At 36.7% G+C, this 27,331-nt stretch overlaps 1 protein-coding gene across 13 annotated transcripts in view; it reads left to right on the top strand.

The window, feature by feature from the left end:
• The window catches only part of PPP6R3 (protein phosphatase 6 regulatory subunit 3), a 58,532-nt gene extending 31,902 nt beyond the window's left edge, over positions 1-26,630 (top strand). For 9 of the 13 annotated variants that reach the window (XM_084521089.1, XM_084521087.1, XM_084521083.1 and 6 more), the window contains 15 exons: positions 10-162; positions 1,404-1,553; positions 2,087-2,151; positions 3,224-3,339; positions 3,739-3,824; positions 6,498-6,584; positions 9,870-9,967; positions 12,006-12,060; positions 12,716-12,846; positions 13,947-14,065; positions 15,470-15,623; positions 16,808-16,914; positions 17,858-18,008; positions 20,472-20,594; positions 25,107-26,630. In XM_084521089.1, coding sequence (XP_084377215.1) covers positions 10-162; positions 1,404-1,553; positions 2,087-2,151; positions 3,224-3,339; positions 3,739-3,824; positions 6,498-6,584; positions 9,870-9,967; positions 12,006-12,060; positions 12,716-12,846; positions 13,947-14,065; positions 15,470-15,623; positions 16,808-16,914; positions 17,858-18,008; positions 20,472-20,594; positions 25,107-25,158 — 1,647 coding nt within the window. In that variant the 3' untranslated portion in view covers positions 25,159-26,630. Of the gene's footprint in view, positions 1-9; positions 163-1,403; positions 1,554-2,086; positions 2,152-3,223; positions 3,340-3,738; positions 3,825-6,497; positions 6,585-9,869; positions 9,968-12,005; positions 12,061-12,715; positions 12,847-13,946; positions 14,066-14,714; positions 14,839-15,469; positions 15,624-16,807; positions 16,915-17,857; positions 18,009-20,471; positions 20,595-23,196; positions 23,320-25,106 lie in introns of all 13 variants that reach the window. The other 4 variants (XM_084521081.1, XM_084521080.1, XR_014693593.1 and 1 more) reach the window with 3 other exon arrangements.
• Positions 26,631-27,331: the final 701 nt, after the last annotated feature.

The following is a 27,331-nucleotide window of genomic DNA, read 5'->3' as shown; positions in this document are numbered from 1 at the left end:
TTTTTTTAGAAAAGTGTCATGAAGACAACCTGGGGTGTATTGGATCCACCTGTGGGGAACACACGTTTAAATGTGATTAGATTAATATCTAGCCTTTTACAGACAAATATGAGCAGTGTGAATCAGGAACTTATAGAGCTTAACAGCATAGGAGTTATACTGGTAAGAACTTTCTGCTGCCTTATCTTTGTGAAATGCTAATAAGATCTTATCTCTGTCAATGCAGATAACTTGTAATATATTTCCAACATAACTTTTCAGACTGTTTGTGTTCTGACTTCTAGTGCATTGTTTGAGAATTCCAGATACCTAATTTTACTGTTAAATTCATATATCTGAAGCCAGTGTTTTCCTCTCATTGATTGAATTTTCTGCACCTTATACACGATTTTCTTGGAGTGGTTTTCTTAAGCTTATTTTTCATCTGTATGCTCAAGTTTTCAGCTGTGTTCAATGCTTCCCTACCTTTTTATCCTTTTCCTAAGATGTTCCCTCAAAACCTCTTTCTGTCTCTTAATATGTAGAACACTAAATGGGATCTTAGCATTGCCCTATAAAGGGACAGTTTATCCTGGTAGCTTGTATGCTTAAAAACTGTTTGAAAGCAAACTGTTGCACAGCAAACTCCTAGCCTGACATTTACACTTTGAGTACTTCCTAACTCAGGCTTCAACTGTAGCAGACATTCTAAGGTTGACCAAAATCTTCAAATGTTGGCATAATTTGACAAATACCTAGCAAGACACGCTGGAATTTATACTGTAGTTTTCAAATACAGTATGTGAACCTCTGCTTTTAAGCAGAGTTGCAAAACTAAAATAGCTTTTTCCGGTCAAAATTTTGTCTCTCAGCCTCAGTTTTGTCTTGTGTAAGATGTTAAGTATTCTCATACTTAACTGCATCTAGATTATCTGAGGTAGCTTTCTGTAATAGAAGAATAAAATTGGTAGATGATGTAAGGCATCTCATTAAGGTGAGGAGCACATTCCCAAAGGGTATTGTAGATACTGAAAGTCCTTGGTGAATTCAAAAAAGAAACTTAAGGACTAAGAAGGTCATAAATAGCATTTCTGACTTGGGAACTCTCAGGGCTGCAGCTAGCAGAAAGAATTAAGAGGGGAATATCATTGCAGCCTTGTCTTTATCTGGAAGTGCTTTATTGGTTGCTCCCAGGATAAATCTATTTGGGTTATTCTCATCCTGTATGATAGTCCTTATGTTCTGATAATAGCAAGCATGAGTATTAAAATTTGTGTAGGTCACACTTTATCATGTACGATGCTACTTACTGTAAAACTTGAAGAATTTGCTTGTGTTGCCATTCAAATTACTTGCTGGGGTAAGATTTAGTTATGTTTGAAAGGACCCTGCTTTGAGTGAACCCTGTTGAATTTGTTTTTCAGGATATGTTCTTTAAGTATACGTGGAATAACTTTTTGCATACTCAAGTAGAAATCTGTATTGCGTTGATTCTTGCAAGTCCTCTTGAAAGCACAGAAAATGGCACAATTACAGATCAGGATTCCACTGGGGACAATCTTTTACTGAAACATGTAAGTTTTGTTTTCGGGAGGAGTTCGCTGAACGTTCCTCTCACCAAGGTATGGTAGCAGTTATTCTTTCATAAAGTAAGCTTGGGCTATATTTTATGTAGAACGAAGAATAAGACTCTTTTGGGTTTTCTTTACGTGTCAGTACAGGCTGTTAAACCCAGAAGTGCTGTGGAATGGATTCTTTCTGCTGTCAAAGTGAGCAAGTATGCAAGGTTGCAAGTACTTCCTCTTCTTGTTAAGAATTAAAATTGTTATTTCAGTAGTTGTACACTCATAAAATACAGCAGCTGCATTCAAAAGGAAGTTGATGTAGTTGATGATTCAAAAAAATTGATATAGGTTCAACCTTCAGGTTTCTGTTTGGGATCTGTCAACTGCTTATGAACTTTGAACCGTTTAATGAAAGTATCTATCCTAAACCTGAAATCAATTGTCTTATAAGACATCAGGATTTGTTAAAATCAACCCTGCAATGCGTAGTAGTGTTCCACTTAACATTACAGCTGTTAAGTATACTTTGTGTTTTTTCATAGCTCTTCCATAAGTGCCAATTAATAGAACGAATACTTGAAGCATGGGAGACGAATGAGAAGAAACAGTGAGTAACTAGCGCTCTCATTTCCTGCAATTGTCTAAATAGAATTTGAGTTGCGATATGTATAATCAATTCAGAACTGAGCTGACCAAGAAATACTGACCAACGAATATTCTTGCGTTTGTCTTGTTTCATCTTAAGAACCTCTTCTCTGAAATATCCAGTATATGAAATACTTATCACAATACTGTTAGTGGTATTTGGAAGTACACTTTACTTGGTAATAAATTGAATAATTACATTCTAAACACATGTTAATATTGGGATTAAATCTTTCACACATACTGAGTCTTCCAGAGTTCTTCAGTTTCTCTTTTAGTAATGCCTGAAGTTCAGGTCATCTTTTTGGTATCACTTTAATACTTTTCCATATCACCATTTCAGAATACAATCAAGTCTGTAATTCTTGCAGTGTGTAAGGTTTTACAACTGTCTGTAGAGTTAAAACTTTATGGTATGTTTCTGTACTTGAAGATGGGTTAAGAGAATGGGGGAAAGAAGATATCTTTCTCTAGTAAGCAATTGATAATTTTTAATAAACACATCAAAGCAAATCACATACTTGAGAGCAACGCACTTATGTAAAAGGCAGGACCTCAGCAGTGGAATTCCTCCTGAAAACGTGTGATTGTAAAAAGATGGAAGTTCCAAGCAGCTAACCCTGTCTGGAACTTCGTATCAGGCAAAAAAAATCTTAGCCCTCACCTGAAAGGGTAAAGCATCTGTCTGAAGGTCTAGGAGCTAATTTTGTCTTCATCTTGATAATGCTTTATATTTTTTCCACATGCACAAATGTGAAAGCAGAAATAATTTGTTCAGATGCTCTGTACTTCCTTGGTAGTTATATGCCTGTCGGTCTTCTAGATTGGCTCAGTGTAACCTAGACATCTGTACCTTAAGTTCTCAAGTATTTTTGTGAAACTGTAGTTCTAGAATACTGCTCTTACATTTAGGAACTGGTAGGTTATAGGTCTTTCTTGTTTAACTTCCTGACCCTGGTAGAATGTTTTATAACAAAATATAGTAGCACAGTTGCTCAGAGTACAGGTATTTAAGTTCTTTTTCTATCTTGCAGGGCTGAAGGAGGAAGACGGCATGGTTATATGGGTCATCTGACAAGGATAGCAAACTGTATTGTGCACAGTACAGATAAGGGCCCTAACAGTACACTAGTCCAACAGCTTATTAAAGGTAATGTTAATACTCTTAAGCTTCTTGTTGTGTCTTCCATGATCAAATTTTTAGGAAATAATCAAACTTTAAAAATGAAAGGCAGTTTCTGGATAGAAAAAGAATATTTTGACATACTCTGTTTAAAATCAGTCATCCTTAAACATGTTTGTATTTTTCAAACTTTCCTGAATTGTTTCAGAGCTTTGAACTAAATGTAAAGAGATGCTGAACTGCTTAGTTTAGACTTTACAAGATGAACTAATACTTATGTCTTTAGGAGTGTGTGTTCTTCACATTATTTCTGATTGCTTTGTTTTTGTTTTTTTTTTTTAAAGAGCACAAGAGAAGAACATTTAAAAATTAAGTGATGCTTTTGCTGTTGATTGTATTACATAGCTTTTTTGTTTCCTACTGTAGAGCTTCCAGAGGAGGTCAGAGAGCGATGGGAGACATTCTGCACAAGCTCTTTAGGAGAAACTAATAAAAGGAATACAGTGGACCTGGTAAGTTGTGCTGGATAAAGTTTGAAAATTGCTGCTGTTTGCTTGGGCCTCAATTTTTTGTCAGCAGCACAGGCAGTCTTGCCAAGTACTTTCCAAGTACAAATCCAAGAGGACAGGTATTGAGATAGCTCAGCAACTAGATGTATTTGACACTATGGGACTCCCATTCTTTAGTTTCCTTTTCAACTAAAGCCACATCATTAATGTTTTGTATGAGAATTTTGCTGTAGCTCAGTTTGTACAGTTCATCCCAGGCAATCACTACAAAGGAAGGTATTCTTAGAGCTTCAAGTTAGCTTGAAAGCTGCTGTCTCCTCTAAGAGTATGGACAAAAACATAACGAATTGATTTAATGGTAAAGTGCTACCTGCATTCCACTGTGTGTTACACTGCATACTTTTGTTTTGCATCTGTCTTAATGTTTCTTTTGCATGCAACAATAGTGATTACATGTTTGTTAAGAGCTAAATTTAAAGTGCGAAGAGGTTTTATGTAGTCATCTTGAATGTACAGTTTAAGAGTAACCACCATATCTTAGTTTGAACTTTTAAAAGCTTATTTTTAGCTGCAGTGATTGTGAGATGGTGGAATTCAGGATCCTGAGGGTTGGGAGGAAGGTGAAAAGTTGGGTAGTACTTAAGGACTAGGTAGGAGAATATGTATCCTTTAAGCCTAAAAACATTGTACAAGACAAAAATTATCCATGGTTGCCTTAAGAACCACCGTGTAGTTCCTTTCTCTTAAGGAAAATCCCCCTTAGGGATATTCACAGGAAATTAAACCAAAAATACTATATGCTGAATTTAATTATTTGCATAAAGTGCCTGTGCTGCTTTGGTAGTACAACGTGTTAGAAAATGACTAGTCAGAACAGTGAGGAGCTTGTTTTCTCACCTAAAGTTGCTGAAATTTGCAGAAGTCATTTCTACACCCCTTCCCTGGCATAATTATGCAGTTTATTCATTAGGGTGGTGTAATGCTAGTTTTTTCTTTAAGGTTTATGCTTAAACTACAGCATCTGTCAGAAAACAAGAAAAATAACTCGTGTTTTGGACCTTATGTCCTGTTGGTTCCCAAAGAGAGTTTGAGGAAGAAGCTGGAGTCCCGAGCTTGTTACTGTTACAACAGCAATGGCAGGACTTCTACCGCAGATTAGGTAGTTAATAAGAAGCAGCTAAAACTATATAAAAACATTTTATTTGGTTCCCTACCCCAAGGTGCAATTGTAGAAGGAGTAATTATATAATGTTCTCAGACAGCATGCCTGCGGGGGGTATCCAGGGCAGCTCAAGCTGTATAGAATACCATGTAATTACACTCAAATGTGCAGGCTTTACGAGAATATTTTTGTAAATACACTGAGCGATAATCTTCAGCAGACTTGGTCTGTCATTTGGTACAATGGTTCTTCTCCAGGCAGAATAAGCCCAGAGGTCATTTGGTGCATTACTATTCTTCCCACTTACTGACAACCCTAATGTTAAATTTACTCTGGCAAGTTTCCTTTGGAAATTCACTAATTCACTGATAAAATTCACTAATAAGTCAGGGCACTTCTAGACTGCAAATTGTATTGCAGGGCTGTATAAAATAAAATGTGCCAAATTGTGTGGCTTTTAAATAAGTGTTATACTAACGGAGGAAAAGGCATAAAAGTACAGTATACCTCAGGAAAGTGTTCTTCATTTGTCTATTGCATGTGTGTCCTTACTGTGGCATTGTACTAGGATATTTGTGTGAGCATAGAAAGGTGTCTGTCTTATGTGAAGCCTTGCATTTTCTCTGTTTAACTCGTCCTTTTGTGTAGCCTAGTCTCTTGTTCAAAACCAAAATTTTTAAAAAAGAAAAAGTTCACTTGATAATTTGAATCACGAAGTTCTAGAGGTGTAAGAATAATGCAGTATAGCATTGTCCAAACTAAATTGTCATCTATGGATTTGCTTTATACCAGTGGTCTTCCGTAGAATATGTCTAAGGGGTCAGCTGTAACTACTGTTACTTTACCTAGTTGCTGTTCCAATTAAAATTACTTCTGGTGTGCTGTTCTGATAGAAAATAACTTCTTCCAAGAACATGCTCAGCCACACTGCTACCTAAGGAACAAACTATTCCCACTGGTTCTATGTCAGATCACCAAAATTATCTATTTTTAATGGTAATATTTAAAACAGCTGTTATGGCAACAATTCCAGGTTCGCTTCTGCAAATAAATACTTATTATGAAATTTTGAAGGTGCCTTTTTGATAAACGTTTTTTTTTTTCAAATACTGCAGATATCTATGTTTTCCTTTAAATTTTCTATGTTCTCTATTTTGGAAAGGAAGATCTGTGTATAATCCATTATTTTGGTGATTACCAATATACTTGTTCAATGTGACTTGTGGTAAAAAGAGAAGATGCAAATATTTTAAATAACTGTCCGTTGTAGTACTGGATTTTTATATGTTTAATCATTCTGAAGTACAGAAAAGCTTTGTCTTTTTTTGGTGTCTAACACATACAGGTTAATGCTACTGAAATATTTTAGGTACTCTTCTATGTGGTATAGCAGTTGAGAAAACTGCAAATAACTCAGTTTCTTGTTCAGATATGAAACTGAAGATTCAGGAATGCAGAACAAATGTATTTGAGTTTGTCATGTAATAAGTAAATGACTGAATTATTTTGTGTAGGTTACTACCTGCCACATTCATTCTTCCAGTGATGATGAAATTGACTTTAAAGAAACTGGCTTCTCACAGGATTCATCTTTGCAGCAGGTGAGTTGAAATCTTTTAACAGTGTAGTGTTCTTCTCTTAAAAAAAAAAAAAAAAGTGTGTGTATATATATATATATTTAGTGGAACTCATATTTTTATCACAACCAAATACAAATCTAGAAAGTTTAAACTAACTTAGATACATGTGCACGCACACAACTATTTTACCAAAATTGGAGGTGTGGCTTTTAACATAAGGCACAGCATCTCAGTGTGCTTTTCATTTTTTTTTATTTGATCATGCTCTTGAATGCAGAATTCTGCTCATTATACCGAAGACACTTAATATGTTAGCTGTCTGGCTGAGCTGGGCATGGTTTGCGACTTTTCTTACTAGATGCAGCAGTTTGATATGTGATGGCTTCTGTTTACTCGAAAATACAAATTGCTTTGAAACCAAATGTGGGTTTCTGTTTGGTCTTGATAATCAAAGCTTTAAAAATGTTGACTCCTTACTTTGGGGAAAGGAGGAAGACTGGCTATTCATTGTTACATGTTTTTAGTTTATGGCAAAATATCACACCGTCTAGTCACAACATAAATAACTTTATATACCCATTGCTATGTGGCAACTGTACATAGCTAAATGTTCCTGAACTAAATTTCTAATCAACTCGATCACTTATTTGCAGTTCAGTATGTGATTTTGACAGCTCATTTGTGAGTGTTTCAAAGATAATTATTTATCATTTGGTTTAACAAAAGAAATCTGAAAATGTGTAAGGAAGTTTCAGATCCACCAGTCTGAAAGCTTAAGGTAAAGCTATGTCCACCTCGAAGTTTTAATGCTTTCATAGTGTACTAATTGATACAGTGTTTAATATGGTGATGTTTGCAGTATTTTTGGGATGAGTGATTAGAGAGAACATAATGAATATTATTATAGATTCCCGTATACAAAGTATATTACCTGACTGGGTTATTAACCAAAATCTTATTTATCTTTCAGCTCATACTAACAGCTAAGTAGTACCTAGTCTAAGTCTGGCTTTGGTATTTCATGCATCTTTATAGTTTTCCTATAAGTACTTGCTTATCCAAGTTTGTTTTGGGAGTGGTGGCTCAAGTTTTCAGAATCTAATACATTTTTATCAAGTCCACTGATCTTGTGTATGTAAGGTGCACCTGAATACCAACACGATAGGTTGGATGCTGTCTGTAGCAGCTCTAGTGAGAAAGTAAGATCTTCAAATAACCCTGTGCTTTTTATGCACCCCCTTAATGATCCGGGTAGTTAATCTGCAAAAATTCAAATGGTCCTGTGCTGTTGTCTTTCAAGTTTTTCACCATTTTCTTAATCTGTTTTTCAAAGCTAAGTGAAATATACTTTTTTAGAGTTGTCTTGTGAAGAAAGCAAGGCGCTAGACAAGACAAATCACTGATGGGAAATGCATTGAAATTACTTAAAGCATTCTCCAGCTGCACAAATTCATTAATAAAGGTAACTGGCTCTACAGCTAGACTGCTCTAAATGGGCCAGTATTTCAAGGAGGAGACAGGAGGTACCCATTAGGAAATAGGTAAAGGATGAAAATACTAAGAAACCAATTTACTTTTTTTTTTTGTCAAATACAAGTTTTGTCTGGTCAAATTAAGTTTTGTCTTTAAAAAATCATTCTGTCACCCAGTCCTGGGAGGGAAGGTTTCTTGTGCCACTAATATTTCATGTGCTGTCCTTCTGTGGCACTAGAAACTTTTCCTTAAGAAAACGTTGTTCTGCCCTGCACCAGTTAGTACCACTTTGTCTCTTTGAAAATATATTAGACTCCAGGACAGAACTGTCTTTTCTCAGACTACCATTTTGTAATTACATTTTATATACTGTCATAGACAATTTCTGTGTAGTGATTTTACACAGGTTTCATAATTCTGATGCCATGAACCTTGAGTCTTAATTTTGTGTTTATCCTGGTGACTGGTATTAGTGGCTGCACCTTGTGTAAGGAAGAACAGGTCAGTTTAGCTTTTCTTCACACGGGAAATTCACTGCCTTTCACTTGCATTCACTTTTAACATCCAGAATAGTGAAAATACTTTACAGGAAGAAGAGCTCAGTAACAAATATATATATAAAAAAAAAAAAGAGTAATGGTTTTACTGGGACATAGTAAAACAGTAATTGGTGGTTTTCCTATATCAATTCTGATATACTGATTGTGTTGGTATGAAATCCTGAAGTTCTGAAAAGCCATCTCAGATATTACAATTTAAGATCAAAATATAAAGGAGTTCCTGCTTTGGCCTAGCTTAGCACAGTAACCCTACTAGTGCCTGCCTGAGGGTTTCTCACACTCACTGACAGCCCTGCTGGAGTCTTGCTTTTTATCTCATCCTTCTATGTTCTCTCTTTTTTCCTCCAGTTTTCCTAACGTTTTAATCAAAACCTGTTGTGCTTTTTAAAATATTCTCTTGTTTTCTTTCCATATTCATTTTATTTTGCTTTACCACCTTCTTCATAAGTTTTACCTATATGTTGTGTCTCCTTAGCTACCTGGGCAAGGAAATAAGGGAGCTGATGTGACAGCCATATTTCCTAGAATATCTTAGCCTTGGCTGAATTGCACATAGAAATAACACTATTGAAAGTTCCTAGAGAATGAGTGCTAATTTAGTTCATAGTCCTGAGAAATAAAGAACAACAATTATGGTTTTGGATAGAAGGAAATGCCCATTTATACCTGTCTGCTGGCAGTTGATGCTGGCATCCTTTTAAAAACAAAACAACAACAAAAACAGAACCCACAGTTGTGACACTGCACTGGAATGTTCAACAACTTATTTTCTGTACTCTCCAATTTCTTCTGGATGTTGAAGAGACTGCTAGTGGGTATGCTTGAGTGATACTTCCCCTGATAAGCACAGGTCATGTTTATCATGTAGTTAAGTATCTATATTTAATGTACTTTTCTGTACTTTTTTTTTTTTTTTTTTTTGCTGCTTATAACTTAATGTTAATATTAACAAAGTCAGTTTTTTCTTTGACTTGGTACATGGTGCTGTTCCCCTGTATCTTAGGGGTTCATCTGGAAAGGCACTAGTTAGCACATGGTTAAATGAGAGATTTAATTTTCTTATCGAGAGCTGCTATTAGACTGGCTTTCAGTTCAGTAAATGTAAGATTTGTAGTCAGTGTTACTATTTAAAACTTAAAGGTTGAGACATCCTTTTCCTGTCCCTTATGTTTAGATTAGAGAGACTTTTATTTCTTTGGAGCAAAATGGGCAAATAGGATTTAGAGTATTATTAGAATCATTATATCACTGTCGTTGGTCCTGGGGTTGCCAGGCCTTTTCTGATTATCAGATGCAACAAATGACGTCCAATTTTATTGACCAGTTTGGCTTCAACGATGAGAAGTTTGCTGATCAAGATGACATCGGCAAGTGAGTATATTGTTATATTGGCTTTGATTATAGTCTCTGGAGCCTCCCTTTTTTAGTGTATTTGGCTGTGGTTCTGGTGATGACAAATGCCAGCCTTGATTTATGTGATGCAGTTGCCAGTCAGTCCTGTCTTGTACCAATTGTGTGTGTTGATAGAGTGCTCTTAGAAAACCTCCCTGAATGGTTTACATCAGAAAGTAACAGCTAATTTTTTACTTCTAATGTTCTGACTGTGCCAGCATGAAAACACAGTGCTTGGGAATAAATGATAGCTCTGCTTTTAAAAGCCATATCTATCCAAGGACTTGGCATTGTTTGGGACACTTGCACTTGGAGGTACAAAGTCAGTCATTCACATCTCTGAGTTGGCGTAGCAGAGCAGATGAGTAGCTATTCTTTTAAGTTTGACTATGTTCTTTTCTGTAGGGAACAGTAAAGAAGCACATCATGAATATACCTTTGTTTTTAAGGGTGAAGCAGTTAAGACATGAGAGCATGTCTTGGTCAGGTTTTAAAAATAACAAAAGCAAGAAAAAAAACACAAGAACAAACAAAAAAAGACAAACTGCTCTGTTTCTTCAGTTCAAAGTAAATTGATGCCATAATGGGAAAGGGTAAGAATGGGAGTTCTTAATGAAAGAAGACTTGATCCTGATTTAATTAAAATTAATGGCTTGGGATGCAAAAACATTCAGATAAAAGAGAGTAAAAACATTACTTGAAGACTGTTTCTAGAAGGGTTTAAAAAAAATAAAGATCTTCTGTAAGACATGTTTACTATCTGATGGTTAACCAAAACTTGCACACGCCTTCCAAGATGCATAGCTGCTTTTTTACACCACATAATCTGGCAGTATAGATGAAGTTATGATAGGTGAGAAAACAGCTCAGGATATTGTTTAACTTGGCTAGAAGCAAGTGAATTTTGGCAAGAATGGGAGTTGGATTTCTTTTGTAGTGTATGATCTTGGTGGAAAGAACATGACTTAAGTAAGCAGATCTCTTGAGATATGCAGTAGGTAGTGAGTTGAATTCAACTGTAGGTGAACTGCTTTTTACTTTTAAATTCATGCCTCTTGTGTAAGAATCAATTGCAGTTTAAATTACCTGTTTTCTGGTAACCCCTGTGGTGGGTGGGGGTAAGTCCCGTGGTAATGCAGTTGCAATTAAAATTTGTTCATTTAGATCACTTTTATCTCACTCCCTGCTTGGTGAGGATTAGAGGAAGACAGTAATGCATGCGCTGCCGAGTTCAGTGCTATATGTGACCAGAGAAAGAATATATTAACTCTTCTGAAAGTCTGGTAGTATCTTTCTACTCTTTCTCTGTTTGTTCTTGCTCCCCCCAGGGATTTGGTTTGCCTAATGCTATTTTTGGTCTAAGAAACCTCTGTAATTTGTTTGCTGAATGGCCCAGTGCATGAAGAAGTGCAAAGCCTTACTACTTAATGTTAAGTTTGGGGGAAAAAAAAAAAAAAAAGACTTTGATTTAGCGATTGGTTTAAAAAAAGAAATTCATTTTTTTCTGTAGGAAAAAGGTTGATATTGCAATTTTTCACTTGGTTCTTCCTTTTGAGAAGGTCTGTCTGTATGTAGAACAGCTAAATTGATTATCAGATGTAACAACCACTAACACAGATCTTTGCAGGATCTAAAGACACATCATGGTAGACCATAGATTAGGCATTCATGAGGCCTGCTTTTTTTTCTAGTGCATAGAAGTCCAGTGTTTGAGATTTGTGTATACCACTTCAGTTACGCCAGCTTACGCTAGTTGCGTCCACACAGCTCATTAGGGAGTAGGCATCTCTTATTTTTTTTTAAAATATTTCACAACTAGAAAAATCATGCGAATACCAGGCTTCCTTAATGCAGAATTTGACTGTTCTCTTTCATGTTGGTAATTAGTGTGTCGTTAATCTCAGGTTTCTCATTTTCCTAGTAATATAAATGAAGACTTCTGAAAACAATGCCTTCATGTTGTTATGTCTTTTCTTGGTTTATTTCATACATGTGTTGTGTTTTATTTTTTTTGCAGTGTTTCTTTTGATCGGGTCTCAGACATCAACTTTACCCTCAATACAAACGAAAGTGTAAGTGTACGTTCCTGTACTCACAGAACAATTACTGTTTCAAACTTGTGTGACTGCAAAGTTTTGATGGTGGTTATATGTCATCCTTTATGATGTATAATTGTTGGAAAGTAACCACCCTACCTTATTCCTGCATTGTGTGGATTTTCAAGCTGAAGAACTTTTTTGCTTCTCCTTGTGGTTGATACTAAGCAGAAGTGCTTCTAATGTGTATGTCTGGGTTCAAGAACAAGCTTGGGTCTAATTTGTGCACTTGTTTTATGGATAGAAGCTATTTCAGACTTCCAGTGAGGTTGTGTTTAGAGACTGTTATTATAGATATTTGTTAGTTGAGATGAAATGAACATCACTATGGAAAATGAAACTGGAGTATTTGGTCGTCCAGCTATCCAGAAGGGTCTTTGACGTCATCCCTACATGCCATTCTGAAATGTGATGGATCCTCCCAGCAATTCCTGGATGATGGTGTACTCTCAGTATGCTAGTAGTTGAGTAAAACAAGCTCCACTTTATACTTTCTTGACAAGCTTTATGTTGAGATATTCTGGTTTTAGTTTTTGTTTTTTTTTTCAAAATCACATATTTCCAAAATGTTGACTAACAGAAGTAGAATGATTAATCATAAATACAGATGTTATCTTTTCCCTATATGTAGGGCAATATAGCATTGTTTGAGGCATGCTGTAAGGAGAGGATACAGCAGTTTGATGATGGTGGCTCTGATGAAGAAGACATCTGGGAAGAAAAACATATTGCATTTACGCCAGAGTCCCAGAGGCGTTCCAGGTAGGAAATGTGTTTTTCATCCAAGTAGCACTATAGTGAGCCCTCGTTACTGAGCATGTCTTCTGGTTCAGGTTGACTATTGACACAGGCTGTCCAGCATAACTAGCCATTTCCATTTGGGGGGAGAAATTAGTAGAGGGATAGCAGTAGTGTCTCTTTCAGCCTTAACTTGCAGAAGATGGTAGTAGGTGTCCTGTTTACTCAGCTCTTCCTGCACCTCACCTTTTGTAGCTTGTTTCATTTTGCTTGTTCTTCCCCTATTCTCTGTCAGCCTGTTAGCCATTCTTGCTGTGGGCAAGGCAGTCCAGCTCCACAACTACATCGACCTTGCTGTCCTCTCTACGGTAGTATTGGGGTCAGACTATCTAGCTCCATTGTTATGGTTGCCCTTAATTGTACTGCGGCTGTGGACAAAGCTGTAGGTAGCTACATTGAAGGGAAGGAGCTGGTCCCCAAAACTCTTGGGGATGCATCGTCTTCCTTAATGTCTTCTGGATTTTGTCCCAGGATAGTCTTGGCTTCTTTGACCTTCCATAGTGGCCTTGAGAATGTGTGTGGCTAATACCTTCTGTACATGATAAGTTATATTGTATGTTGGTTACGTTCTATTACTGCTTTCCTGTTAATGTTGGTTGTGCTCGCCAAGGAAGGGAGACATACCCATACAGTTCAAAACCATTATGTAAGGCAACAGACTGGAAAATACTTGGATTGGTTGTTAGATTTCCAAATAAACCAAGTTATGTCGTATTGGTCTTTTAAAGAGTTTTATATTTCAGTGATTCCACTTAGTGTGCAGAGATGAATGGTCTGATTCCTTATCTTCCTTTTCCTGCCTTCCTTTCCTTTTGAATGGCAGGAGTTTTTACTTGCAAATGGAGGAAAAAAGCCCTCTTTACACGATCAAGTGGAAAAACCTTAAACCTTGTTTTTTGTGGGAGAAATGAGGGGCATGCCAACAGCTAATAAATTATACCTCCATTAATCTATCAGCAGTGATAGCTGTTGTAATTCTCTCTAGCTTCAAACTCTCCAGTATTTCATTGTGCCAAGCGTCTAATCCTAAACATGGAATGTAAACTCTCTCTTTGTATTTTAAGTTCGGGCAGTACAGACAGTGAAGAAAGTACTGACTCCGAAGAAGAGGATGGAACAAAACAAGATTTGTTTGAATCGCATACCAATACAGAGGACAAAATGGAAGTAGACTTAAATGAACGTATGTAGCTTTTCTCCCAACTATTTGAGTTACAGGAAAGTGTTACATCTAGAACTGTTACTTTGTAAGAGTTTTCCTCTTTTATTTTTTATTCTAATGATCTTAGTCATCTTTCTCACTGTAAAGACTGCTTTAATAGAGCATGCAAGTATTTGAAATTTGAATTCCTTACAAGTCTTGAGTCAAATTACTCTAGTCTCTCTAAAATTCATGTGTATATTCTTCAAGAGGAAAAAATGAGGAATCAAAAAGGGAAGAATGAAACTGAATTTACACATCTTGAAAGCCTGCAAAACTGATAGGTTATTAATCTCCAAACATAAAATATGATTCTTTCTATTACAAGTCTTTCAGACCGACGTTTCATCTAACAACGGTCTAAAAGGCATCCTACAGAAGTCAAGTTAACTTAGTTTGGTCTGGTTTCATATGTGAATAATCTTGTTTAATCTTGCGTCAGTAAACTCTTACGTGGAAAACTAACTGTTGTAATTGGCTTAAGAGTTTTCACATTCAAGGCACGGTAGACTAAATTGGCTTTACTTAAAATGGCAACATCTGTAGGTAAAAGCCCTGTGTTTATCTAGACTGTAAGGAATTAAAAATTAAAATAGAAGGAAAAGTTAAGGGTTTTCTTTTCTTTTGTCAGATTGGTGTCGTTGGCATCTGTGTGTCAAACAAGTTTTGATCCATGTGGGTCTCCTCCCATATCTGCCTGGGTTGGAATTTCTAATTGCTAGTCAGAGCTTCCTTTTCAGCCTGTTTTTTTGTATGTAAGTGTTAATGAAGAAAATGTTTCCCTTGGGTAGGTGAAGTATTTTGAATTGACCTATCCTAAGTTAGATGCTTCTAAGTCCCAGTTGCTCCAAAACGTAATATCCCAATTAATATTTTAAAGTTGTAAAAGGTTTTAAGCTTTTCTGAAACTTAGCAGTGCTGCTAGTGCATGAGAAATTAGAGATTGTCCATGAAGTTGTCTTGCTCATTTTCTATGTTGAGGAAAATGTGCATAGGAAACTGAAAAAGGGATGAAAACTCTTAAGATTTTTTTAAGTATAGAAATTAGTGTTGAAAATAATGAATGTTCTCATTAGGTTAAGGAATAAAGTGGAACAACACTTGTGATTAAATATAATTTGTGTTCTTCAGATAAGTGCCATTGATTTTTAGCTGAATACTGTGAGTTACTGTTTGTAAAATTCTGCCTTAATAGCAGAATTTCCCTTTTAGGGAATTCATTCAGTTTTTACTTATATAGAGAATTCTTTTGCATGTGCTTTGAAGTCTAGTTAAGAGTTTTGCTGCTCTTTTGGGAATGTGCCTATAGAGAATCAATGCGTTAGACATGTGTACATTCGTGTTCTTTAAATCTATTCCTAATGACCTTGCTGATGGCTTTTCTAGCACCAAATTGGTCAGCTAACTTCGATGTACCCATGGAGACTGCACATGGCACCAATCTGGATTCTGTTGGGTCTGATGTGTGGAGTACGGAAGAACCCATGCCAGCAAAAGAAACTGGCTGGGCTTCTTTTTCAGAGTTCACGTCCTCTTTGAGGTAAGAATATTAGTGATACAGGGCAAGTGGGCAAGTTCTTCATTACTAAATGTACCAGCAGCTGCTGTTTGGCATCATTAAAATGTATGTCTCTAACCAGGGCTATGTTGGTTGGCTTTTGGTGGAATACAGGGTGCATAGTGTTCAAAGATTACTGTGTGTTTAGGGTAGTATGGTGTTACTTGACTATACAAAGATATAGGCTTTTATAGGATGAGTGGATCCCTAAAGTTTCCCTTGAATATTGGTCACTGACCAGAATTGTGCTGTGACTTTTTTTAGTATAGGCTGAAGCCATGGAAGGGATGTAACTGTTGAATGTGAAGGCTGTAAAACATCTGTGATGGTTCTGTTTCGTCAGTGGTATAATATAGATGATTGGTTCATCACTGGTGCAGTTCTACACTATTTTGGCATTACCTGACATACACTTTACTCTTTTGGATTAAACACTGCATTAAGAATAACTGAGGTCCTCTGTGTAGGAATCTAATAATCCCTATAGAGGTAAATTTTGAGCTGCCAAAATACTACCAGTCAAGAACTGATTTCTTCTCCAATCAGAAAACCTTTTCTGTCTGTCTTGCTCCTCGCTTCTGTCTGGGCCTTAAACAGCTCTGACATAAAACTTACAATTTTTTCCATCATAAAGCAGTGAATTGTTTCATGTTTGAGGCAGGTAAATTGATAACAGGATTATAGGTTTTAGAAAACGAAGTCCTGAAGTTGCCACAAGTAGTGGATAGAAAAGACACTATTCTGTAAGTGGTGGGAAGTATTTCAAGTGGTCAGAACTTGTCCTTTGAGTTAATCCAGAATGGAAAAACTCATAGCTATGCTGTATGTGCCATTAAGCAAACAAATTAGAGTAAAATACTTCTGTTGTTGACATTTAAGGACTGTGTTGGCAGTATCAGCATAGAACTCTTTTATATCATCCAGGTTGCAAAGAGTGTGTTTAAAAAGTAGTTTAAAATGTTGGAAATACTACAAGGATCCAGCAGTCTTATTTGTCTGTGGCATCTCCATTTCAAATAAAAATAACAGTACTGCCAAACATAACCTCAGTCAGCTCAATTCGGGTGGATTTTGCATTAATTAACTTGTTTAGTGTGCCTTAGCCTTGCTTAGTTTCATTCAGCTGTTCAGTTATGTTTATAAAGCTTTTTAATTTGTATTTGAAGCTCAAAAGATTCCTTAAGAAGCAATTCTCCTGTGGAAATGGAAACAAATGCAGAGCCAATGGATCCCTTGAGTGCAAATGCAACTGGTCTTGCAACACAGCTAGAGAGTAAGTACTGTACATTCAGAAATGCAAGCAGATTGATTTTGATATTTTTAACTAAGAAAGATCTCCCTGAACTTAGGTATCTAGAGACCTCTCATCTGGCTCTGCTGCTCTGCCAGGCAATTAAAATAACTTGACAAAAGTTCTGAACTTCTTTTTTTTCCTATTTAAAACAGGAACCAGTGTTACTTTTGTCTCAAAAAAAAAAATAAAAAAAATAAAGGTGTGCATATCATGAACAATGAAGCTAAATGTTTTCTGTTAGAGAAGTTTTATATGTGGCAACACTTAACTGAGCTGATGCCCAAGAAAAGTGGTAGCTTCTAGTCTCTTCCTATGTGGCAATAGGCCAGTAGCCTTGGTGTTCAGATTTCTCCTTCTTGCTCTTTGCTTTCCAAGCTGTCTTCTCTGTATATATGCACACACTTCTATTTATGTGAATTAATTAAAGGTTAAACCCATGTTAATTAGTTTTCCATGTATCTTATTAGCAGACAGAACAAGAAGTGCAGATGGGAAGTCCCGGAAGATTGGGCTTCCCAAAGGCTTGTCTGTACTTCAGAATTTGTTGGCAAATTTGTACAGTATGGACTGGTGCAATGAATCTGACTGTACGAAAAAAAGTATAAAAATCCTACCACAGGCTTGTTCAAGCAAACATCTTGCAGTAATCCTTGTTGATGTAAATCACTAACTGGCTTGCAAAACGAAAGCTGTAATTATGGAATATGACTTCTTCCTTAATCTGTAAAATAAATAAATAAATAAATAAATAAATAAATTTATGCTCTACATATGCGTATAATGGGGATTGTAGAAAGATGATTCTTAAGGATTCAAGAAATGCTCAAAACTGGGGAAAAACATTGTTTGTTTTGGCTTGTGTGTGTGCTCATGAAATAGAAATGTAACCAGTCATATACTAAAGTACTTAGTTTTATTCTAGCCCCAGGAAGTGTTGCTATGGAGGCCAGCTCAGATGGAGAGGACGATGTAGAAAACACAGACAAGGTAACTGAAACAGTAATGAACGGCAGCATGAAGGAGACACTGAGCCTTACTGTAGATGCTAAAACTGAAACGGCTGTTTTCAAAAGGTGAGGATGTACTACTTTTTGTCTTTCCACCCATTTTACAAGTGCTGTTGATAGAGCACTCATCAAAAAGAGTTAAAGTGATAATTCCTAAGGCCTTAACTCTAAACCTTTTTTCAAATGTAATTGTTTTGAAACTTTACTTTCAATCAGTTATTAGAACGTAGGATCAAGCTTTAATTTTCACTGGAAGATTATTAGTGGAAGATTGGCTCTATTTTTGATCCTGATGAACATTACTGCACAATTTTAATGCACATTTTAATGTACTTCTAAGCTACAGCCTTTTAAACTTCGCATGGAACTTCTGGATTGGAATTCAGTGTCTTATGCAGGTGGTTGGAGGAGAGAGATTGAAGGCCAGCCAGGCACTGCCCTTGAGAGTAACTCATTGGGAATTAGAAACTTCAGGTTTATTTTTAGTATGGAGGAAGGAGCATTTTTGACTGCACAACACTTAGGAAATCAAATGGCAGTTAGAGAAATTGAACCAAAGCAGTTAGAAGAGGAATGTGACTCTGGAGTTACATAGCATGAAACCTTAGTGACTTTCTGACTTAGTAAATGATGTATCTACTCTCCAGTTTATTCTGTGTGTTTTTGTTTTTGTTTTGGGAATGCTTTTTATGGTCTACACTTCTGTTGTTCCAGTGTAGTGGATCAGTTATTCATGGTGCTTTTACACATAAGCTGCTTTAATTCTGTAACTTCTGGTACTAGTGCAAAAAAACCAAAGTTAATATAAGGTGGAAGCATATCATGGCAGTTGCTGCCTCTCATCATAGAATTACCTGCTTTTGCTATGGAATAAGGACTTGTATCTTTGTAGTTAAAAGGACACAGAGGTGGTAAAGGAGGGAAAATGAATCTATGATCTTGATTTGGGACGGGAAGGGGAAGTTAAGTGTAAAAGGAGGTTGAAGGAGTGAGGTCTTTAATGTGGAGACTGTTTAGTTCTGATACAGAGGTGTCACCTTGAGCTTGTTTGGAGGTTCTAGCAGGGGAGTGTCACCTCATACTGATCCAGATATAATACGGCTTTCCTTAAATTAACTTTTAAATAGGCCTAGACAGCAAATAACTTAGTATTTCCTGGGGGGGGGGGTGGGGAAGGGGGGAAGGGGATCTAAAACACTACATAAATCTAAATTAAGAAAGGATTTCAATAGTGAGTGGAGGCCACACTGTCCTGCATACCTGGCAAGGTGGATACAGAACTTAAGTCTGAGAGTACAAATCTCTTCTAGTAGAAAATACATAGTTGTGAGGTCAGTGTTGAGGAGAAGGGAACCATTGTAAGGACAGTAGCTGACTTGTTGAAAGCTGCAAAGGGCAAATGTTTTTTGAATTTTCTCACTCTTCCTGTTGAACTAGTAGGAGACAATGAGAGCAGAGACAACCCCTTAAAAAAAAAAAAGGTTCTGGTGGTGGTGACAAGTATTTTTGAACAAATACAGACTTTAAAGGTAAAAGATAATAAAGCAGATAAAGATAAAGCAGATGGGAAACCTGTTGCTCGGAGAGCTGTATTTTTACAGTCTGCAGGTATAAGGAGACATGGGGGGAAGGAACAAGAATTCATTGAAAGAGAGAGGATCCATTGAAAGGAAAACTGAATAGGAATCAGTAGAAGATAGTGTCTTTAAAAATGTTCCCAACTTCTTAAATAGATTCACTGCTACAGATGAAGATGGATGTTTGTGTCTACTGTAGAGCTACCTTATATCCATCTCTTGCAGTTGTATGGTCAACTTTTCATGTTAATGTGCTAATAGTGTGAATGAGACAGAAAAAGGTGGGATAGTGTTGCATAAAAACTCTGGTTTAGTGGCAAAACATGAGTATTTGTTTCCTAGTGCTAGAGTACTGTTTTTTTTTTTTTTTTTCACTGAATTATGTTCATTTTCATGTCTGAGAAGAAGCTGATGAAATAAAGCAGTGGTCCTATGTGGCATAACACGTAACATCGTACGTCACTGTATAGTCATTAGGTAGTTCATTAATACAGACATTGATGAGTTAGTGATTCTGCTGACTTGTTTCATGGGCAAACTTTATCAATGCCAGTTTCTAAGGGAATCTTGAATTTTTTTTATACTTTCTTCCTTCTATTTTTGCATACTTCTGGCTTCAGAGTGTTGAAATCCTATCGGTATGTATAGTAAAGGATTGTAACTGTGATTGCTACCACTTCAGGCTTCACGCACATTCCTTATTTCCTTTCTGATCATATTTGTAATCATTGTATTTCCTGCCTTCTTATCCAGTCGATTTCCAATGGTTTTAAACACCAGTGCATTATTAGGTGTTTGTGAAGTCCAGAATCATGTTTGATCTTCATGTTTCAGTCATAATTTAAAATCCATTTGCATGTGAAATACGAACCCTTTTCCCAATTTTCTACTGTTGCCTGAAATTTTTTGTAAGTAAACTTAAAAATTAAATATCTTGTTTCCTTTTACTTAGTGAGGAAGGAAAATTGTCTACCTCGCAGGATGCTTCATGTAAATATGTGGTAGAGGAGAATGCAGAGGTTGTGGAAGAAGCTACTTCAGCTTTGCAGCCCACTAACAGCAGTCCAGAACAGAGGTAACTGCACTCAGAGATATTTTCAATCACATAAGTAGCAGCTTGTATATTTTTATAATAGGACTGATCTAAAGAGACCACTGAATTCCTGTTAGTTATCAGCTCTGAGTTTACTTCAATCTAAACATGTGCTTGCATCTGTTTGTAAGATTCTTACAAGCTATACTGTCTGTCCTTACTCTGACTCTTGAGTTGAAACCTATTTGCCTTTCAGGGTATTGTAAATATTCCCTTTCTGTTTTGCGATATGTATCGATTCATTGTACTAATTTGATACAAAAACTGGAAAAAAGGGGGGGGGAATAAGTTTGTCCTGAAAAGGTACAAAAGTATGCTTCAAAATTAGAAAACTGTTCCATTTTTGATTCTGTATTTTATACTGCAGGACAGCTGGGGGCAGTCTATCAGTGCAGCTACGTGGAAAGGAAATGCTGCCTTAAGTCATGCTTGTTTGGTTGTGATCTAGTCAAATAATTGCTTCTATTTTTGAATCAATTTCTGTTTGCACCCGTGTCTTTATCAGGCATTAAACTGAATACTTGTAGATTTGGAGATAACTTTTCAAAGTATGTAAATAATTTGTTTCAAATAAAGTTCTCTGGAAATACAGAGCAGCCTGGATTGCTCAGCATATGTACTGGAGGAAAGAAGTGATGACACTTTTCTTGACTAATAGTGCATGCAGTCTCACAGAATAGTCATTCAAGAGACAATTCTGAGGTGACAACTGTCAAACAGAGAAAGCTCTTGCATAAACTTTTGTATTAGATCATCAGGTAGGACTGCTTTCTCCAAAAAAAGGCATCTGAAGATGTTTCTCCTGTTCCTTTTCCTGTTGAAATACTTGTTCTGGTGTGGTTTTTCGCCTTACAAGTTACAGTGGTATGAAACATAACTCAAATATTAGTATGGTTTTATCAAAATTAAATTTACATAGTGAGATCAATTACCAAATACTAGAAATACCTAATGCAAATGTTTCATATCTGGCTTAAGTTGGGACGGGATTCCACTTGGTCTTAAAAGCTAAATGAGTTGAGGAGCATAAAGCAGGTGAGAAGAATTCCACTCCTAAACGCATTCAGTGAAAACCCTGCTCTGGAATTTAACATCAGAGCAGTATCTGGTAAGAGGTACCTTCCATCTCCTGCTGTTTGGAGGCAAGGATGGTTTTGCACTGTTCTAGCCTTGTTCCTCGCAAAATTCTCACCAGCACAAATGGCTAGATTTGACCTGCTGAAGGCAGAAGTGTTGTCATTCAGCCAGTCCACACCATCTACACAGCTCAGCACAAGGTGGGGAGAGCCTCGTTTCCTATTTCTTAGTTTCACATAGACTCAAGTAGTACTTCGCAACTAATCTCTAGGCAAGAGTTCACTGGCTCCCTATGAGAGCTAATGGCTTGTTGCACTTCAGGGTGTCAGAATGCCACAAGCTAGAATATTGGTATTGAGGACAAGGGTTGGTATGCTGACACTTATTAGTTTAGGGGTGCCCAGAGCATTATTCTGAGAGGAGGGAGCATTTTGCTTAATTAAAAGCAATTCCAGGGGCTACTTTTCCTTGCATTATAAACAGAGAAATGATTCTGAATCTATAAATACATGAACATGTATTTTGATAGTTATAATAGTTCAAAAGCAGTTTTTTCTTGTATAGGTTTTGAATTGTTATTAGAGAAACATTATTTCTCACAAATCTTGTGGACAGTAATTATTTTTAAGACTGCAGGTGCTATATTATACTCTTAGTTTTCTAGTCAGGAAAAAATTGAAAGGTTTTGTAAGCAAAGATTTAAAATATAGCTCTACATATAATACAACAAAGCTCTACTACATATTTTGACTATACTTTTTGCAAACTAAGAAGGGTGCAAGCCTATTTAATCAAGTTTAGATACTGTCTTTTTGGGACATGTTTATGAGCTAATATGTTTTACCTCTGGTACTAGATGTTACGCTAGAACACTGCTACCTTTTTCTGTAAGCCAGAACTTTCTACTCTGCATATATTCAATGAACTTTAATCAATAAATTAATTCTAATTGGAAAAACCTGTATACTTAGTCAAAATGGGAATCCTGGAAACTCAAGTCTTTCGTAGCCAGCATGTGAATACTAGGTGACTGCCTTCTGAGTAAAGATGCTTCTCTAAACCAACAGAGGGCTCTCAGAGCTAGCAGTTCCTTGGATTGCTTTTGATTACGGGAAATCTTAAGGAACTCCTTTCCTACAATCTGGCTGGATGCAGTGAAGCTCAGTACTTTCTCTAAAGGTGGCTGTCACAGCAGATCCTCGTATAAGTGCAGAACAAGTGTCTAGATAAATTTAATTGTGCTTTTGGGGCTCCATGCATGTATGACTAGTGGGAGGAGTCACCTAGGTAGGTCTTTGGCTGGTGGCCAGCAATATCAATGTCTGCTAGGAGCCCTGTTATGTCATGGATTTTTTCCAATCAGTAAATAATTTACTGCTCTTTGAACTGTCAGAACTCCTGTCCATGCAGCACTTGTTTGTTACCTTCCAGGTTTATCTAAAGTGTTTAACTTTGTCTAGTGCTGTCTCTCTCTTTATCTAATGTGTACATATTTTTTTTTAAAAAGTGTTTTTAGTGCTTAACAGCCAAAGACTTAGCTAGGGGGACTCCTGCTGGTCATGTGCATGTAGAGCACGGACCCAAGAGTGGCTTCTCTGTGATGTACACCATCAGAGAACAGGAGTTACAGGTAACTTTTCTTGTGTAGTTCCAAATGGTATTTATATTCTCTAAAGGAATCTTCAAATGTATTCAACAGACTTGCACTTAATGGAAGTTGAGAGTTTTTTGCTTTTGTTGTTTGCAACTCTTGATGTTCTTGTGCACTGATTTGATCTCTTCCTTTGTGTTAATCCAGAGTAATTGAACCCACATGTTTACACTAACTTCTTACCTAGAACTGTATATACTATTACAATTTTTACTTTTTCAGGTTTGTTCTTTATCTTCCCCATACTTTCTGAACCTCTCGTGCTAATGGACTGAAACTCAGAATATTTGTGAAACATCAGTTTATAGATTACATTAGTCACTAAAGCAGTTATTAAAAAAAAAAACTCTTGTTTTTACCTGTTATGTCTTTTCTTGTTTTCAAATGCAAGCTTAAGTACTCCTGATGTCATCTGTTGTCTCACAGAGTAAGATGTGGAGAAGTCCGAGTGCTTTTTATCAGTGATTGATTCTCTCAAAGAGAGAACAGCATCTGTAGAGATTTGTTTTTTAGGTCAATAAAGATCAATCTCATTTCACTGGTGTGCTGAGTTAACTAAGTACTGTGCCTAATTAGACAATAAGGATTCCAGATGTGTTGGATTTCAGAAAATGATTGGGATGAGCACGTCACTAGCTTGTGTTCCGTTCCCTCTTTTGAACTCTCTGGAATTCCACTCCGAAGAGTTTTATTATACTTACAAGAAAACATTATTTTCTTGGCATCACTGTGAGATGAATGTTAGAACCTTGTAATCTGAACTGTAGAAATCAGTAGGTATTTTGGAAGAAATAGTGCAGCTTTCACTAGTGACCAGCTGTGTCTGAAGAGAACGATGTCTCACATTGGAAGGGACCCACACAGATTGTCTAGTCCAACTCCTAGCTCTGCACAGGACCACGTAAAAATTAAACCATACGAGTGTTGTCCAAATGTCTCTTGAACTCCAGCAGGCCATGGTGCAGTGACCGCTTCTCTGAGGAGCCTGTTGAAGTGCCTGACCACACTCTGTGAAGAACATTTTCCTCATATCCAGCCTGACCCTCCCCTGCCCCAGCTCCATGCCATTTGCTCGGTCCTGTCACAGTCCCCAGAGAGCAGAGCTCAGTGCCAGTCCCTTTGCTCTCCCTCATGAGGAAGCTGCAGGGCACCCCTCAGTGTCCTCTTCCCTAGGCTGAACAAACCCAGTGACCTCAGTTGCTCCTCATATGACTTCCCTCTAGATTTTCACCATCTTTGCCTTCCTTTGGACACACTAATAGTTTTATATCCTTACGTTATAGCACCCAAAACTGCACACAGTACTAGAGGTGAGGCAGGGAGCACAGTGGGAAAATCACTTCCCTCGACTGGTTAGCAATGCTGTGCTTAATGTACACCAGATAGAGCTGGCCCTTTTGTTTGACAGGGCACACTGTTGACTCATACTCAACTTGCTGTTGCCCAGAACTTCCACATGCCTTTCTGTTGCACTGCTCTTCAGCCTCTTGTCCCCCTGTGCAGTCTGTACATACATCCAAGATTGCCCTGTCTGTCCCACATGCAGAATCCAGTGCTTGCTCTTGGTAAACTTCATGTGGTTGGTAATTTCCCAGCCCTCTAGTCTGTCAAGATCTCTCCACAAGGCCTCTACTATTGAGAGAGTCAACAGCTCCTCCTAGTTTAGTTAATTTAGTGTTGTCTGCAATCTGGGTATGTGGGAGGGGAGAACATACTTGGGATGCTTCCTGTTTCTTGGATGCTGACATCCTCTTTTGGCCTCTTAGGACTGATCAACGCACCCTTTTAGGAGAGACGTCTGTTAATGGCCCTGTATGATACGTGATGTCTACTGCCTTGGCTGAAGAAATGAACTGATACCCAGGTGTTTGAGCATTTCTTGAGGATTTCATCTAGAGCCTGTTGAAGCCAGTCACTGCTGCACTAATTTCGCAAGGGATCAGGACCAGCAACATTTATATTCTAGATTTTAAGACATTGTACAGAAATTCATAAGTGTAAAAATATTGCACATTGAGAAATACCAATAATTTTTGCGTATGTTTATATTGTATTGTTCTAAATAATGGGTGGCCTGTGAAATAAGATCCTGCTACCCATGTAATGATGACAGTAGTGTTACTATAGTTAAAAATGGCTGTAAGAATAGTTTTATAAAAAAAGTGAATACACAAATCTAATGTATTTGAGACATAACTATTTGACAATTAGTGTGACCAAAGTATTTAGCAGTTTTTCATACATTTTTCACCTTGTAAAAAGAAAAAGGAAAAAAAAACAAAACCAAAAAAAAAAATAAAACAATTCATGTTTCTTCCAGGTTGGCGAAGAATTGTAGAACTGAAATGCCCTATAAATGTTATTTTGGTTGTTTTAGCTTACGAAAGTGATTTAAATGAGAATTTTTGGTGTTCAACATTTTACAACAGGTTTTTTAATTGGTAATTGTTTTCTGTATTGTTTAAAACAGATCAAAAATGTAAGTCTATTGGTAGAGATTTTAAGTATTTATTGCTACAACTTAGTTGACAAATTGATGTTACTGTAAAGCCATATGTTCTGTTAAGTCTTGTTTGCTTGAAACAATACCTTACAGGTGAAACACTAGAATATTTGAAGTGCACATGGCTTGTTGTGTTTAAGTGGTTCACCTGCCTTTTAACCCATTCACCAAGATTTACTTTAATACCAAGCATTATACAATGGAACATTTCAGAACAATCTGCGTATTTAAAACGCTATAATCCTCTTAGACAAGTCAAGTAAATGAAATGCCCGTGCTGCTAATGTAATTACAGTACATGCATTTTAAAAGTATATAGTGTTCTTTTAATACAAATTTTGGCAGCAGAGCATGTTAATTGTTACTTTCACTGTACTGATCTGTGTGAGGCTTTCATTTGTATGTTCTAAACCAGTTTTTTTCACAGCTGGTTTGTGTATATATATATAGTGATTATGGAAACTAATTCTGTGTAATTTATAATTTTCTATGTCATTGTACAATTCCAACAGCCTTCTCAAACAAACAGAAGCAATATACTGTATATTGCCACATTGTCTGGTGAAAGGGTTAAAGTATTTCACCTGCACTTTTAGATGCAAATCCATTTTTATTTCCTTAATAGTTATATTCATTTATTTTTACATCATTTGTTTTCCTGACCAGTATTTAAAGCCAAAAGGATACTCTAAACAATGGCCAATGATTTATTTTAGAAAGCGTCCCAAACAACGTGCCTAAACATTACATTGCATACAGAAATAATAAATAATTAAAAAAAGTATAATGGCATTGCCCTTACTGCTTTCTGTCTTGCATTTTCTCAGCCAGTTTCAGTGGCATTTGTCCTTGCATATTGTTTCAAACTGATTAGTTCTCTGTAAAAGGAGGAAAAAACACTATCCTAAGTGGAATCGGAAATATTGCCTCTTTATTTATACCTTATATATGATGGAATTGAGTCAGTTTAAGTTGTTCCTTATGTTCAGATTGCTTCTAGATCACCTATGTTCTCCCTTCTCATTCTGGATCTGAGTGGTTGTGAGTGCTTTCCTGTGATGTATTCTTTGCATCTCAAAACATGAATTCTGAAGACTTTAATTTAGATCATGATTGTTTACTTTGTATGTGACATACAGTCATCCACAATAAGAAACAAATCTTGCTTAGCCATTGAGTAGATTTTGTCTTGTTTCATGAGATTCAACTTACTCATTTATTCAGGCTTGTGTGATTGTCTCAGTATTTTACCCAGTGCCAGCAAGTTTTTTTTTTTTAAAAAAAAAAAAGCTGCACACTTCGTTCCCTTTAGCTTTTCAAGCCATGGTTGTAAACTGCCTTAACACTCTGCATGAGAAAGGTCGGGTCTCTGATGTGGTGGAGTAAATTTCCAGCTCATCAAAGGAGTGTTCTGGTGCGGGTTTAATGCAGCCCAAAGAAAATAAGCTCACATGAGTTGTTACCTACTGTTAATTAGGAGCTTCCTTG

This window comes from Aythya ferina (assembly GCF_964211825.1).
Source record: "Aythya ferina genome assembly, chromosome: 5".
NCBI lineage: Eukaryota > Metazoa > Chordata > Aves > Anseriformes > Anatidae > Aythya > Aythya ferina.
Note: the sequence above shows the minus strand (reverse complement) of the source record. Positions and strands in the feature narration are given on the sequence as shown.